This window comes from Malaclemys terrapin, chromosome 2 (genome assembly GCF_027887155.1).
Source record: "Malaclemys terrapin pileata isolate rMalTer1 chromosome 2, rMalTer1.hap1, whole genome shotgun sequence".
NCBI lineage: Eukaryota > Metazoa > Chordata > Testudines > Emydidae > Malaclemys > Malaclemys terrapin.
The window spans coordinates 72,556,676-72,573,439 of record NC_071506.1 but is presented as its reverse complement, the minus strand read 5'-3'; the positions used below and the strand labels follow the sequence as shown (position 1 = coordinate 72,573,439).

At 41.9% G+C, this 16,764-nt stretch overlaps 1 protein-coding gene across 1 annotated transcript in view; it reads left to right on the top strand.

Moving 5' to 3' along the window:
• LOC128831960 (chloride channel protein C-like) overlaps positions 1-16,764 on the top strand; it is a 107,045-nt gene that overhangs the window by 54,509 nt on the left and 35,772 nt on the right. Inside the window, exon 12 of the mRNA XM_054018931.1 lies at positions 13,414-13,580. Coding sequence (XP_053874906.1) covers positions 13,414-13,580 — 167 coding nt within the window. The remainder of the gene's footprint in view (positions 1-13,413; positions 13,581-16,764) is intronic.

Sequence of the window (16,764 nt, the reverse complement as noted above, 5' to 3'; positions counted from 1 at the left end):
ATCCTTATTCTGTGGGAAAGTTCAGACCTGGAGCTGGTTTTTCCCACTCAGATTCATCTCTGCTGTAAGTGCAGAACTGTGGTGTAAGAAGATATCATTGTATAGTCACTTTTCTGACCATGGCTTACAGTAGATTTAAAGGTTATTTATCAAATGATCTAATATATTCCACTGTATAATTATACATTTGGGATATGTAGTATGAAAATTCATGAGAATTTACTGGGCAGAAGTTATTTTTAATTCATATCTTCTCTGTTTTTAATTTCTTTCAAATTACAAAAAGCAGTTGGATTCTGCTACAAACTAAATCCTTGCCAAAAGTAATTTGTTTCCAAATTAAATCAATTTTGAAGCTACATGGTCATTAAAAAGTATCTGAAACCATTAAGCTATATTTTATTTTTAATTTATGTAACTCTAGAATACAGACGACAATTTTTCCAAATTTTGAGAAAATGAATTATTTCTGGGACAAAGTCAGGTACAGCAAGTTTCTTTCAGCATGGAGTATTTATCATCATCATCAGAATTAAAAAACCCTGGGGTTTATAATACATATACTGGCACTCTCTGAAGTATTGCAAATGGCCAGGGTTCAGTATGCTGAACTCTAGAGCTAGTCAAAATATTTTCAACTAAAAGTATTTTTATAAAAAATGGGGTTTGGTCAAAAATGAAGTTTTTTTTTGGTTTGTTTTTGTTTTCTACAAAATTGTTCATGTTTTCACTGGGTTTTTTGGACTACCAAAAAGAAAATGTTTTGTTTGTCTCAAACTCAAATATTTTTGACAAAAAGGAAAAAATGTTTAATTTTCATTGAATTTTTTCCTGAGGGGATGGGGAATCACAATGTTGTGACTAGTTCTACTGAGTTTCCCTCTCTGGCCTTGCTGCTCCTCCTCCGAGATGGGGGTAATTTAGCAGATGCACAGCAGTGCTCTTGTGAATGCAGAGTTGAGTTCTCTTGTATTTGCTGTCCTGCTCAACACTCTTTTGTACTTACACATGTAACATTGTACAAGTGATGTGCAGAATCAAGATCTGCTCTGGGTTCAGTTACATGGTCATGAAGATACTATGCCTTGCTTACACTAGCATTTCCCATGGCAGTAGTGTGACCATAAGAAATGTCCCCAAATGTGCCAGTGGAGGTACAGTCCAAGAAGTGGTCAGTCCAGGTCAGAGCATATCAGTGAAGAAACTTGCATTGCTGTGATCAGTGTTGCAACCACGGGAGCATCTTTCCTCCTTTCCTGTCCGTTAGTTACCTTCTACAAACATTAATTTTTACTAATGCTTGGGAGGATGAATGGCACTGGGCAGTGATCTGGGAAACTCTGGTTGAATTCCTGACTACCACGTGGACTTCCCAAGATCACACAAGTCTAGCCAGTGCTGTAAAATTGAGAACATAGTACTTCCTTATCTCACAAGAGTGCTGTGAGGATAAATTCCATTAATGAGAGTGAGCTGTTCAGATACTAGGGTGGTAAGGGCCATGTAAGTAACTAGGTAGATTTTTCTTTTTTAAAAAAAGACGTGGGTGGGAAAAGAGCCCCTATCCCATACATTGATATATAGCAGCATCCCTTATGGGAAAACATAAGCGAACATTATAAATGAGCTTTAGAAGATGCTATCAACAAAAATGTCTTTTAAAACATTTATTTGGCGGTCAGGCTTGTTGAAAGAGCTGTATTGCCTTTCTGTCCTTCCAGCCCAGTTTTAATCTCATAACAGCCTCCTCAAAAATGTTTTATATTAAAATGGCAGGCAGTACACTATAAACAGCTTCTAGATGCAGCTCTTTCTGCCAAATGTAACACTAAAAAAGCCCCAAAACAAAAGAGAAAGAGAAGAGTGCATTTACTTGCAAGGCTCATCTTTCCCTTTCTTCTCCTTGCCTAGGAATACTGCACCCGATTCTGAGGGGACACAGACAATGAGAGAGAGAGAGGGCTGTAAAAGGCTTTCCTCACTGTTCTGATGGCAACACAGATTTGTGTGTGTGTGTGTGTGTGTGAGAGAGAGAGAGAGAGAGAGAGAGAGAGAGAACCACCACCACACACCTCAAGACAATGAAATGCCTTAAAGAGAAATCAAACTAACTGAACAAGTGCATTCCAGCTGAAGAAACTTGCATCGGCAATCTTCAGAGAGCAGTAGGAAAGACACTCCTGCCATTAAGAAAGAACTGTTTTGGTATAAATAAATATTAGATGACCTGGAAAATAGGTCACGTAGAAATAATATGAGGCTGCTGGAACTACCTGAGGGCTCAGACACAGGCACTGTAGAGGATTTTCTGCAGGATTTGCTAGTTAAATCTCTGGAGCATGAAGCATTTCCTGCACCACTAGTCATTGACAAGGCACATACTACAGGGACCTCACCCAGAGGCTGCTTTTTGGCTAGCAAGAGCAGACATGCATCCACTCCTAAGACAAAATCAAATTTTGTTCTCAGCTATGCCCATGTAAATATAGAGATACTTTTTTGACTTTAACGGAGTTATTCCAAATTTACAGTGGTGTAACTCAAGGCCAGATTTGGCTCATAGTCTAGTGAACCAGCCAGTCTCACTAAAATACTCTTTGCTGTCAGGAGGAGCTACTATAGTCCATCTTATTCCAAAAAGCAGCACCAGAGCCTCATAGATTATGAAGTCTAGCACCTTTTATAAAGAAAGGGTGACACATGCTAGTGTTTATGCCCCAAATTTATGCTCTAGAATTATTTGAGGGAAGTTCTACAGCCTGTATTATACAGGAGGCCAGCCTAGATGATCACAATGGTCCCTTCTGGCTTTAGAATCTCTAAATCTATAAATGGAATTAACTCCAGTTTTATTCAAATTATCCATACTTCAGAATTGCAATTACTGATCTTTATACCTCAGGATAATCACAAAACCTCAAATATATTAATTATATACAGAACTGGATTGCTGCCCCTTTTCTACCAGAGAAGCTAAGTTTAGGGGCCTGAGGATGTTCCAGTTGGGAGTAGAAAACAGTGATAGTCAAAGGTATTTCTTTGATACAGTTTTTTTTTGTAACCAAGAATGTACAAAGTCCTGTTTCTCTAAACTCAGAAAGAATCAAATAGCAGGATACAGCTTCTTTTGCTCACAGCACCACGAACTCTCCTCAGCCAACACCAGACCCCAAAGCACACTTGCTCGCTTTTTCTAGGATCACACTGTGCTCACAGGCTGTTGCTTGACCTTATTCCTCCTCCGAGTCTCTCTGTTTACATCAGCTCCCCTTCCCCGATACTCAGCAAAAAGCCTTCCCCTCACAGTCCAAAACTTCTGGGCAGGATCTATTAGGCCTTGTTTTAGATGTGGGCTGTTAACTGTCTCACAACTACTGTATTTTAAGTCAAGGGTACATTCACACATCAGTTTGAACAAGGTTTTAAGTCAGCCCATAACAAGGTTTAATCCAGCTCATGACAGGGGCATTTGAAAGGTTCTGGTTTCAGTACTGCTTAAACTGGGCAGAGATCCACTCCTGACTCCTTCCTATAAGCAAGTAATCCCTGTGAACAATGATTTTAAGATTTTTAGCTCAATTGCAAGGTAGGAGAGTTGAAGGGTGTTTACCTGGGTTAATATACAAAGCCCAATCTGGGTTTATTTAGTACAGGGGTTCTCAAACTTCAATGCACCGCGACCCCCTTCTGACAACAAAAATTACTTCATGACTCGAGGATGGGTGGAGGGTGGGGGCAAAGCCTGAGCCCCACCGCTCCGGGCAGGGGGGCCAAAGCTGAAGCTCAACTCAGGGGACCTGCAACCTGAACTGAAGCCCTCGGGCTTTGGCTTCGGCCCTGCGGAGTGGGGCTCGGGCTTCAGCCCTGGGCCTCAGCAAGTCTAAGCCAACCCTGGCGACCCCATTTAAAGGGGGTCGGGACTTCGGGGTTTGAGAACCATCTTCCATCCAAAGATCTCTCAGCACTTTTCTGAGTCTCTGAAAGGAATCGCACATGATGCTTCTCTTTTTCAGATGTTATTCTGCCTTAATCTATTTACAGTTCTCTTTCCAAAGCTCGTCTACTTGTTATGTTTTACCTTTACTTGAGATTCAAGAGCATTAGTCTTTAATGAGCAATTCACCCAATAGATAAATAAATAAATAAATAAATAAAATGCTGAGCATTCTCCCTTTTTGGTGGGCTTCAGACAAGTGCAAATATTTCTGCTCACAGGCGGAGAATCAGACTAGATCTCCCTGAAATTTTTTTTTATCAAAGCAAATTAAAAGTTAGTATAGAAAAGTGTATTTAGAGTTCACAGAAGTTGGGTACATCAATGTCATTAAAATGAGTGTATTACCTAGAGTCCTTTCTATGCTCCAGAGCCTTCCTGTACTTAAACTGTGGGAGACAATATTTCAGAAGATACAGAAGACACCTTTGTCAGTTGGTTCATTTTGGAATAAGATTGCTATAGTAAGGTTAGCGCCGTTCTTCTTTTAGAGAAACGAGCTTTGTCAGACCCCTGTTTTTAGATATTTTGGCTACACATTTGTGGGTCCTGGAGATTACTTGTCTCTAGGATGCTAGAGACTCCTCACTCCTCTCCACGGCCCAGGAATTGCTGAGGACCTGCGAGCTCTGAATAGAAGAATCTTCCTAATTGTGCAATTCTCACAGCATTTGTAATTTGGCATGAAGTCCTTACAAACTGTGAATCTACTCAGGGTGTGTTGCCTTTGTGGAGTCTGATGCACAATTCTCATATGCAAGATGCTTTAAGAAGTAATCTTTTTCAGCAGTGTGAGGAGCTGGAAATCATAACTTTTCAGGACCAGTGTGACAATAGTCTTTTGAGAGGATTTATTATTATTGCTTACTATATCTCAGCATCCCATTTCTACAGCTACCTCCAGCAGAGATGATTTATTAAGGAAGTGACTGACTTTACAGTTCTTAATTAATCTGTTTTTCATCAGTTTATGCTCACTGAACCACTTAGAGTGAATTTTTTTTCAGTGTTTAAGAATAAAGTAATAAACATATATGTCTGGATGGGAGAGACATACTCATTTACAGACTAATCTAAAGATGAATGGTGACAGAAAAGAATTCCTGTTAATGGACGTGGTCTTAGACAGGATAGTTTTCTTTAAAGATGAACTGTCCTGAACAGATATCTGTTCTCCAAATGTTGAAGACAATTACACAGAGAAACTAGGAAACCTGCTTAGGGGGGAAATACACAGTGGGTGTCCCTACCCTGAGAAGGCCTTCCTCATGGCCTGATCCCAAATTAAAATGGGGGGAGTTTGACAATCCACCCAATAGTCAGAAGTGTTGTAGGTATATTATTATTCGGGAGAGAAGATGGCTCAAGTGCTTTGCACAAAATTATGAAAAACAACCTGATCATATCCTATATATAGATCAATACATTTGTTTACTGGAAACTTTTGATGCAAATCTCTGTACCCCATGAGCTGGTACTGACACTGGCAAATACCTTTAGACTGGGGTGGCATAGGTACAACCATTACTGCTTTAAAACCCTTATCCTAAAGGGTGTGTGTGTTTGTGTGTGTGTGTGTGTGTGTGTGTGTGTGTAAAAATAAAATTATACACCTCTACCCCGACATAACACGAATTCGGATATAACGTGGTAAAGCAGTGCTCCGGGGGGGCAAGGTTGTGCACTCCGGCGGATCAAAGCAGTTTCACCTATAACACGGTAAGATTTTTTGGCTCCCGAGGACAGTGTTATATCGGGGTAGAGGTATTAAGTGGTCATATCACAGTCTTGTTGGCATTTCCTCCTGGAAAATGAGAGAAATGATCAAAAGGTTTCTGTTGACTACAGAGAACTGAAACAGCTGTTGAAGCTATGAGTGTTTTTTTGGCTGCATTCAGCTCATGGCAGCATACGCTTAAAGTGGACCAGCTCTGCTTCCACTTGTCAGAAAAGAGAGGCTTTCCTTGGGAAGTGTTTTCATCTCCTTTTCTGTAAAATTTTGTAGAGTGATGGTCTCTAAGGGCATGCCAAGTGCCAGTGTTGCTGCCCAGTGCCAGTCTTTACATGGAAACCATGGGATTTAAGGACCTAGCAGGACTAGAATGCCCATTGTTTAATTCTCCCCTTAAGCGCTAAATTGTCCTATGCTTGTGAGAGGCTGTTTGTTCAGTATCTTCCCAAATTCTAAACCTCCAGGCAGGTGAATATTATATTTGTAAAGAATAATGGTGAATTCTTACAAAGGATTCCTGCCTACCGTGGACAATGTTCTGTAAATCTGGGGAAGGAGGGAGTAATTTCTGTCCCTTCCTTGATTTCTGCTCAATGAGGAAGGCAGCTTGTATGTTTGAAAGATCAGTCATATGTATTGCAGTCACTTGCATCTTTCCTGTTCATGAATGAAATCATGAACTGTGCCTTTTCTGCATTTGTAATAAGTGTAAATATGAAATGACTATTCACAGAAGGTGGTGATTCATTCCTTGTGACTGGGTGCGTATTACTTTTTCATGAATGGAAATAAAAAATCTTTGGGGGAAGTGTTTTCTATATCAGCAACCTTGCGTAGAATGAAGTTCTGTTGTGACTGTATTCACAGAGGTAAAATAAAACCTAGAAACATGTTAACTATAGTTTGTTTGAAAACTGGGGGAGTTTTTTAAAAGCCTGTTTTAAGTAAACTGCATCTTTTAAAATTTCCTGAGCATCTGTCCTTCTCGCTTTGATGTGTCATGCCTGGTGATGCTGTTAATAAAATACATAATTATGTGTTATGTAATAAAACCGAACTATCATGAATGTCACTAATGGATTATAATGACGTGGAGGCCTGGGAAACTCAGGGCCATGAAGCTTACTGAAAAGTGACATGGGTAACAAAAGGAGATATTGTTTTGAAACATTTTGCTAGTAAACTAATTACATAGCAAAAGCAAGGTGAAACTTAAGAGCTTGCTGATCTATGAAGTGCCAGCGCAGAGTGCTTCCATACTCTATCTGGCTTTGGGCAAAGAATTTTTTGGCATGGCCTGTTGCACCCGTGAGACCAAAAGGAAAAAAGTTTGGCTATATATTAAAAATATGTGCACCCGCTTTGAATATATATGTATATAAAACTAAACTACATCTTGCAGAACTGCCCCTAAAATGCTGGTTGGAAAGAATATGTAAGTGTTTTTGTTTGCTCTTATCTTTCCTTTGCTTCCATGTCTTTATCTTGTTCCATCTCCCACTTGCTTTTCTGTCTCTCTCCACACTCCACATCTGTTCTATGACAAGTTTCAGAGTAACAGCCGTGTTAGTCTGTATCCGCAAAAAGAAGAACAGGAGTACTTGTGGCACCTTAGAGACTAACAAATTTATTAGAGCATAAGCTCTAATGCATCCGAAGAAGTGGGCTGTAGTCCACGAAAGCTTATGCTCTAATAAATTTGTTAGTCTCTAAGGTGCCACAAGTACTCCTGTTCTTCTTTTTTGCACATCTGTTCTGTTCTGTTCCCCTCCATGTCTCCTTCTATACTGTAATTAGCCTGAAGATTCTTCTGTCACAGTGTGGGCAGGCCTAATGATCCTCCAGCCTGGGCCAAAGTTCCTTTTGGTGCAGGGCCAGGGCTGGGCTGAGTTGCTGCTGTTGTGCACTTTTAAGGCTCTATACTTTGAACCTCTCTGCAGCAGGAGGCAGATGACACTTCTCTGAGCTGAGGATGCTAATAAAGCATTGTTAGGAGCGATGTATGTTAAATATTGGATCACTTGAATCCATCAGAGGTTTTACAAATCAAGTTCTTTGCTTCTTAAATCTTATTGCAAGACCCCCAAAAAGCATTTTGTATCATCACTTTGCATCATTATCATCACCAGAACCTTGTCCTTCAGCTGTATGTTTTTGACTGGTTTTTGCTGTTGCATTTCTCTGCAGTTAGTGCTAAGAGTGACATTTTTACAGAATGGTTGCTTTTATTGTACTCATGACACTGTACCCTTGTGCTGGACACCTTTGTGTATTGTGATTCCTTCCCCGTGTATTCCAATCAAATCGAAACTCTGTTTGTTCTAGCCTTGTATTCTGTGTGCCTTTGTGTGCATTTTTAATGAGATGCACTGCAAGTCTTTCGCTGCTTACTAGAGTGACCAGATGTCCCATTTTTAAAGGGATGAACAGTCCTGTATTTAAGCCCTCCTGCAGGTGTCCTGACTTTTTCTTAAAAATGGGCAAATTGTCCCATATTTTCTGTCTCCCCCCTTCACCAATACCGGCGGGTCCTGATGCTGGCCGGATCCCTGCTCGCCAGCTGCTCACCCACCAGCACTGAGTGGGAGGGTCCAGTGGCTGGTGTTGGGGTGGGTGTGCAAGGGGGCTGGTGACGGGGAAAAGATGCAACGCACAGGGCTGACTGCTTCCTCTGCTGGTCTGTCAATGCAACCCCCGCTGTGTGCCAGCTCTCGGCCAGCAGGGCGCTCATCCCCTGTCCCATTTCCGGATGGGGCTGGCTGCGCACTGCAGTGGATGGTGAGTGTGGACAAGCGCCAAGCGGTGGCCAGTTATGTCTCCTCTGCTGCCCACCCATTGTCCCTTTACGTGCTCCCCCTCTCTCTGTCCTCTCCTTGCTTTGCCCCTTCACCCCCCCCCCAGTCCTGTTGCTCCTCCATATCCCACCCAGCGGGGCACGTCCCACTCGCCAACAGGCTCCTTCTTTTCCCCACTGCCTATGGCTGGGCTGGCACCTGGGGAAAACCCAAGACCCTCTGGCCTGTGCGCATGTGCCAAAGCCCCGCCCAGCACTGGCATGGGGAAGCCGCTCCGCCCTATAGCTAAGTTCTAGAGTGGTGTGTGTGGGAGCGATTTCCAGCCTGTTCCTGCCCCGAACCTGCAGCATCCAAAGCAGCCCCTGGGGCACCCTCTTCACCCCCCCTCCCTGCCCTGGGTCCTGCCTCCAGAGAGCACGGGGCTGCTCCATCTCCTAGGCACCCTCCCCTGCTGAGCCACCTCTCTGGCTGAGTTCGCTGAAGCCCCTGCAGTCAGGTTCCCTGGGCCCTGGTGTACAATACATCCTGAAGCCTTAAACCCTTCCTGCCCGCACTGTAGCCAGAGGTAGCTGAGTTATGTAAGTGGCCAGCAGCAGCCTGGAAGTGTTAGCTGCCTTTTGACCCTGTGCAGGCAGGAAGGGACAAGCTGTTTCCAGCCACATGGGGTGGGGGGAAAGGGGAGATGAGCTCTGCAAAGACATGGGCCAGGTCATCCCTTCCCCCACTTCTCCTCCTTGTGGCTGGAAGCAGCTCACATTCCTTCCCTCCCACACAGTGCCGAAAGCCTTCTGCTGGCCACATTCTGGTGTGAATCCTGGGAGAAATCTGGAGGGGGGGGGCATGTGGCCTTGCGTGCCCCACCCCCCCATGTGCTGCCTCGGGAAGACACAGCACCAGGTACCAGTAGAGGCGGGTCAGTCCCGGGGGTCCAGCCAGGCATGTAGAGCGCTGGGTAGGTCAGTCATCCCCTCTCCCCCTACCCCGTGTGAGGGAGGTGTACGGGAGTGTGGGTGTGTGTGTGGGGGTAGGGTGTGTGTGTGTGTCTCTCCATGTGAACCCTAAAGCCTTGAAGACAAGAAGGTAAATAAAAAGAATCCAACTACATAGTATTTCTTTTTAACAGGGGCTCAGTCAACTTGATGGTAATTTTAATGTTTGTACTGTTTAGTTCTGATTGATTGCCATTGAGCTCACTTGAATATGAGTAATTTTACCAGGTGTCTCATATTCAGCATAGGGAAATAGTCACCCTACTGCCAGGGGCTGCTCCAGCACATGCCTGGGGCGGCAAGCCGCGGGGGGGGCGGCCTGCCAGTCGCCATGAGGGTGGCAGTCAGGCTGCCTTCGGCGGCATGCCTGTGGGAGGTCCGCCGGTCCCGAGACTTCGGCGGCAATTCAGCGGTGGGTATGCTGAAGGCGCGGGACCAGCGGATCTCCCGCAGGCATGCCGCCGAAAGCCGCCTGACTGCCGTGCTTGGGGCAGCAAAATACATAGAGCCGCCCCTGCCTACTGCTTGCTAACAGTATCATTTGGGAAGCTCAATCTTCTTTAGCCCTCTGAAGCCAAGACCATTTTTTGTGGCAAATGTACTTTAAACCGGTTATTGCTTGTGCCAGTAACCAAAAATAATTTGTTCTCTAATTGGTCTATATGTTAACTATTCAAATTCGTGTGACTATCAGGCCTTTAAGGTAAGAATCAATGGTCTTGGCATCTGGTTTGTTAAAAAAGAAAAAGTGCCTATATCAAGTGACATTCTTGCACAGATCAAAGTTTCCTTAGCATTTATGAATTATTTTGTTTAGCAGTTTGCTCTCCCCTTCATATTCCCATTTTGAATGTACTATGATTCCCAAGGCCTCTGATATTTTTGCCTTCCCCATTTTAGCTTCAGTACCACTTGCTTCCAGGAAAATTTCAAAGCACTGTAGTCATCTCCTTCAGTTCCCTTATCTAATGAAGATTCAGGGGAACTTCATTTGCTCTATTTTTGTCAGAGATTTAGTTTGTCTTCCCCCATGTAATAAAGATGTGACGTGCAAGAGTTCTGGTTACTGACCTGTCTTTATTAATTGGCCCCAGCCATCTGACATAGGCCTGTCTTATCAAAATTAATATTTTTGTTGCACAACAGTAGTTAGAATTCACGGACTCCAGTGGCTAATGTTACACACAATGGCTATTGTTATTCCCTCTGGATGGAGCATTCAATATTTGCAAGTTTCAGAGTAACAGCCGTGTTAGTCTGTATCCGCAAAAAGAAGAACAGGAGTACTTGTGGCACCTTAGAGACTAACAAATTTATTAGAGCATAAGCTTTCGTGGACTACAGCCCACTTCTTCGGATGCATAACATATGCATCCGAAGAAGTGGGCTGTAGTCCACGAAAGCTTATGCTCTAATAAATTTGTTAGTCTCTAAGGTGCCACAAGTACTCCTGTTCTTCTTTTTGTCAATATTTGCAATGCACCATTATAGAGAAGGACCTGAACCAAACCCCTGGATCACAACACCCCAAAACTTTGGGAAATTTCAGATTGCATCTGCACTTTGAAGCTATGGCCCATTATTGCAAATACCTTTTGCCTATTTCAGTGCATATCTTGTCTGCTGTATGTTGAACAGTCTGCCATCTGCAACTGAAAGAAAGGAGGAAGCACATAGGTTGAAATAGAACCGAAGAAGGGATTAAAAACTAGTGAACATAGAAATCTTAATATTAATTATAAAGCAGGACTGTTAAGATCTAGGCAATTTAATGAATGAGATCTCAACATATTCTGAAGAAGAATATAGATGATGGAATCTCGTGTTGATGTTGACGTATGAGGATTCAACAAACACTGAAGAAGAACGTGCATGTGAGTTCAGACCAATGCAAGAACCACAAACATGCTATCATGTGGGACAGACAAGATTGTCCATGACCATTGCAGGCTAAAATTTTGTAAAGATTGTAAATGTGTAACTGAAACACTTAGCAAAATTCTTCGTCTGTCCTTCATGAGAAGTTCTTTAGAATTTAGTAGAAATAATGATCTTTCTATAGAATTATAAACCAGTGTAGAGAATGCTATCATGTAATGCTCTATTAAATTCTATATGATGACTTAAGACTTCTTTAGGAACAATACCATTCTTCATTGCTTTTTAAAATAGTTTCTATAGAATCCTATTGATTTTATGCCTATTAATTGTATAAAAGCTTTTCCATAAGGGAGAATAGCAAGATGCTTTTTAAATAGCCTTAAAAGAAATCCACAATGGAGTCTCCTTCCAAATGAGTGAGTTGTGGCACATCTGATGAAGGAATTTTTAAAATCCCCCAGTTGCTGTTTTTCTTTTAAATGACATTTTACTGGTGTTTTAAAAATAAAGCAGTTGGGTTCTAGGCTTATGAAGACATTCAAAGAATGCTGCAAAGTTATTAGATGTCATTAAGTATGTCCAAACAGAAAGGACAGTCACATGACCCAGTCGTAGAAGGTCACACATACCACACAAAGCCCTTTTCGTGGTCTTTAAATCACCCTTGATGTTATGATTTGGAACACAGAAACAAGGGCAGGATAGGGATGAGAGTGTAATCATCGGGCGAATGTGCTAAGGCTACCAATTTATCAGGCAGGCATACTGACTTTCTTTGAACATATATTTTTTGGGGGGTCCTTATTATTCTCTAGCTGATATTGCAGTTTAACACATACTATTATGCTATAATTTACTTTATCTAAAAATGAAGTAAGGTCTTTGCGTATGTGCATATGTCTGTCTCGCAGCACACTGGGAAGGAAGTTTGAATGGAAAATAAATGAAAAACATATCTTTAGAATGTAAGTGCAGGGGAAATAATGGTCAGTTGGAGAATATGGAGACTGGATAAAAATTACTGTTAGGAAGCAAATGTTTTAAAAAGAAAATTAGCAATGGAATAATGTTGCACTATTATCTTAGCCAGCATAAATATTTGTTAACGGCTCAGTTGTCAGTTAGGCATAAATTGTATTGGTTTCATCCATGTCACTTTTTTTATGATGCTGCATTGCTGTCCTGTAACCAAGAGTGTCGTCTTGTATAGTGAAAAATAGTTAGTGTTTAGAAAGAAAGGGAGAGTGATTACCTTCAGTTTATTCTTACTAGATTTTAGACTATTTTATGATAACACACTGTACACACATATATCACACATCTACAGTCTAGTCTGCAATTGTCAGCCCTGAGGTTGGGGAGAATGAGGAGCAGGGTGCTGTTTTGCTAGGAAAGAACAGCCAGAGAAGCGTGCCTAATCATGGAGAATCCAATGCAATATTTGTAGCTGTAATAGTGTCACACTGCTAGTGTTCTTCCTCCTCAGGTTTTGTGTGACTTGAACCTGGGCTTCTTGTTTCCTTCTCGAGCATCCTTTAGAATGATGTCCTCCCAAGGCAGCCTGTACAAGGAGCTTGCTCTGTCAGGAAGGAGAATTGTGGGGAAACGGTCTGTCCGCCTAATCTATCGTGAACCCAGCAACAAAGGAAAATTATTAATTTGATTTGTTTGTTTTTCTTTGAAAGTATTTGTCACAGTGGCAAGGCATTACAAATCTAGTTACTCCTTCTCTCCTTATTCTGGCCCAATGAGAGAGATTGTCACAAGCCACTTGAAATCTAGGAGTCAAATGTATTTTAAATATAAGTGCAGTTGTTAAAGGATGAGGAGTTCACTTCGACTTTCAGCAGGGAAAGAGAGCGGTGCCCCTCCCTGCTTCCTTTTACCTTAACCCCTGTATTATGTCCAGGAGTTGGTGGTCTTGTTCCAATTCCCACTGGATATGTATCACAGCCATCGCTACCACTGTTCTCTCCAAATATGTCAATAAAGTAACGGAAAGTTCCTCATTCTCCTTTTCAGGTAGAGATCACAAACGATGTACAGTCCTTGCTACTTGTGATGCTGGCTGTCATGGTGGCCAAGATGGTCGGTGACTGGTTTAACATGTCCCTGTATAGCTCCTTACTGAAGTTGAAAGGCATTCCCTACTTAGACTCTGAACCTCTTGCTAGCTACAGGAAAAAACGGTGAGTTTACTAATTTTTCTGGTGTTAAAAGATTATGGGCCTAATTCTGCCCTCAGATACATGGGTGATCTTTGTTAATTTAGGACCTGATGCTCTGGAATATTGAATAAAGGACCAAAGGCAGGGCTTGTGCCATGCAAATACCACGGACAATGCCATGCAAATGAAATTACTGTATTCAATACTCAGACATCACTGTGATACGTGCAATAGCAATGCCTAAGCTAGCTAAGTAGGCAGTATTTAAAAGAAAGGTCTAATTGGTCTAATAGAGATTCTGTGAGACTTGTGAGGGAATCATGATGATTTTTCTGGTTTGGTTATTGGCTAATTTCTCGGGCTTGCTTATTGGCTAATGTGATTCTTGTCCTGGAGCATAGGAATTGCTATGCCAGATCAGACTAGTATTTGGTCTAGTGCATTAGTCTGTCTCTGACCGCAGCCACTGCCAAAAGCTTCATCACTGTAGTGGACACTTATGTGATATCTGACCCACAGGGAGAAGTTATTCCCTACAGGTTGGCTGGTGTTGCAAGGCATGAGGTTTTATAGCCCTTATATTTTTATGTTGTCTAATGTAACTGTGTATTTTCTCATTATCCATATAAATTTCAGTTTAATTAGAAGTCCCCTTGCGCTTGCACTAAGAGAAAAGATAAAACGGAGTGTCTGATTTACTTTCTCTGTCCCATTCATTATTTTTCTCTTTTGTAAACTAAACAGCCCTAATCCTTGTTCCACACAATATTTGCTAACCAGGAGTAAAGTAGAGCAATCTTGAGGAAACTATGAGGGAAAAAGTGAAAGTATTTATTTATGTATCGATCTGGGTTCTGACTGACTGAGATCATGTCTACACTCCACTTTTGAGTTGGAGGTGTAATTCCCAGCTCCAGGAGGCATACCTATGCTAACCATGATTGAGTTAGTGCTCTAAAAGGAAGTGTTTCTGCAGCAGTGCTAGCAGAGGGAGGGGTTAGACGCCTCAAGTACCTGCCTAGTGTCTCGGATGGGATTGCATCTTGGAGGGGTAGTACCTCCTGCCCTGGGGGCTACAGTTCTGTTCTTAGTGCATGAGCTTGATCAGAGCTAATGCAGGTATGTCTACTGGAGCTGGAAATTATACCTCCAGCTCAAAGTGTAGACATCCAAAGTTTCTTTCTGTTTAACAGACTCATTTGAATTATTTTTAGCCAGGTCCAATAGCTCTTCATAGATGTCTACTGCTGTATTGCCTATTTCCTTTAGCATTATGGTCCAGTGGACAGTCTTGATTCCTCAAAGGAACCTTTGGAAGAATCAGAAGTATCAGTGATTCTTACTGTCCATGCTTTGTCACTTTTTATCAAATGTAATGATAGTCAAAAGTCGCTATCAGGCACAGGGGTTACTAACTGCATTTGATGCAAGAGAGAGCTAGCAATATGGTAGGAGGAAATAAAAACAATCTGCAAAATTATGGATGTCCTATGTATGTAACATGGCAAATAAAATAGAGCAGAAAGGGAGATAAAGTCTCCTTTGGTGTTCCAGTCAGATGACATGGCCATGGAAAGAATTACAGCTAGTTTTCCTGGTTCAGAGTGAGGTCTCATACATTTGAAGGCACAGACATAGAAAAATATATCATCTCAGTCATTTCACTCCCACTCTGTTCCCTTCCCTCCTCTTCAGTTTCCTCCTAGGACCATTTTTTTTCTCCAGAGAGCTTTTTGAAACAGCTCAGTTGCTCTGCATATTAATGTTCTTTTAAATAAGACACAAAAGATAGCAAGGTCAGTAATACAGAAACTAGTGATGAACTTACTCTTGAAAACAACTGATAATTTGCATAGCTGAGTTATATATATATATACACACACACACATACACACACACACTTGAGTCATATTTGGAATTGCTTTCTCAAAAGCCATGATAAATTCCACTTGGCTCTTTCAAATAAAACTGGAAGGAACTTTGACTATCTACATGCAGATTTGGTCACCCCATCTCCAAAAAGATACATTAGAAATGGAAAAGTTACAGAGAAGGGCAACAAAAATGATTAGGGGTATGGAACAGCTTCCGTATGAGGAGAGATTAAAAAGCCTTTTCAGCTTGGAAAAGAGACAACTAAGAGGGGATATGATAGAGGTCTATAAAATCTTGACTGGTGTGGAGAAAGTGAATAAGGAAGTGTTATTTACCCCTTCACATAACACAAAAACAAGGACTCACCCAATGAAACTAATAGCCATCAGGTTTAAAATAAATAAAAGGAAGTACTTCTTCACACAACGCACAGTCAACCTGTGGAACTCATTGTCAGGGGATGTTGTGAAGACCAAAATATAACAGGATTCAAAAAAAGAATTAGATAAGTTCATAGAGGACAGGTCCATCAATGGCTATTAGCCAGAATGGTCAAGGATTCAACAGCCTGCTCTGAGTGTCTCTAGCCTCTTTTTGCCAGATGCTGGGTATGGATGACAGGATGGATTGCCTGATGATTGCTGACATTGGCCACTGTGGGAAGATGGGATACTGGTCTAGATGGACCATTGATCAGACCCAGTATGGCCATTCTTACATTAAAATAACTTCTTATTTGGTAATGGAGTGGAAATGAGGGAAAGAGAGAGGTCCTACATTTTTGGCCTTTGGCACCCATAGCTAAAGAGGCCCAGCTTGGGTCTCCCCTTTCCCAGTACATCATAGATGTTAGAGATGAAAAATATCTATTGTATTAGCTCATCTAGTCCCTTAGGAACATAAGAATGGCCATACTCGGTCAGACCAAAGGTCTATCTAGCCAAGGATACTGTCTTCAAAAGTGGCCGGTGCCAATGCTTCAGAGGGAGTGAATAGAACAGTGCAATGTATCGAGTGATCCATCCCCTGTCCTCCAATCCCAGCTTCCTCCCAAGGCTGGGTATAATCAATCCCCAGCTAGAAGATGTGTCAGATATTAAACTGAGACCAGCAAACTATCCATTGACAAACAGGTGAACAATTAGGCCCAACGCTTTTGTTGCCTTTCTTGCTATGGAGCAGAGAAACTCACTTTGTTCTGCATTTCTGAACCTCATTGATCTTACAGTCTGTTACGTTCTGTGCTCTGCATGATAAGGCTCCCAATACAGCTGTATCTAATTCATGGCTGCTACAGAACACCATCACTTCCAGCTATACTGCACACCAC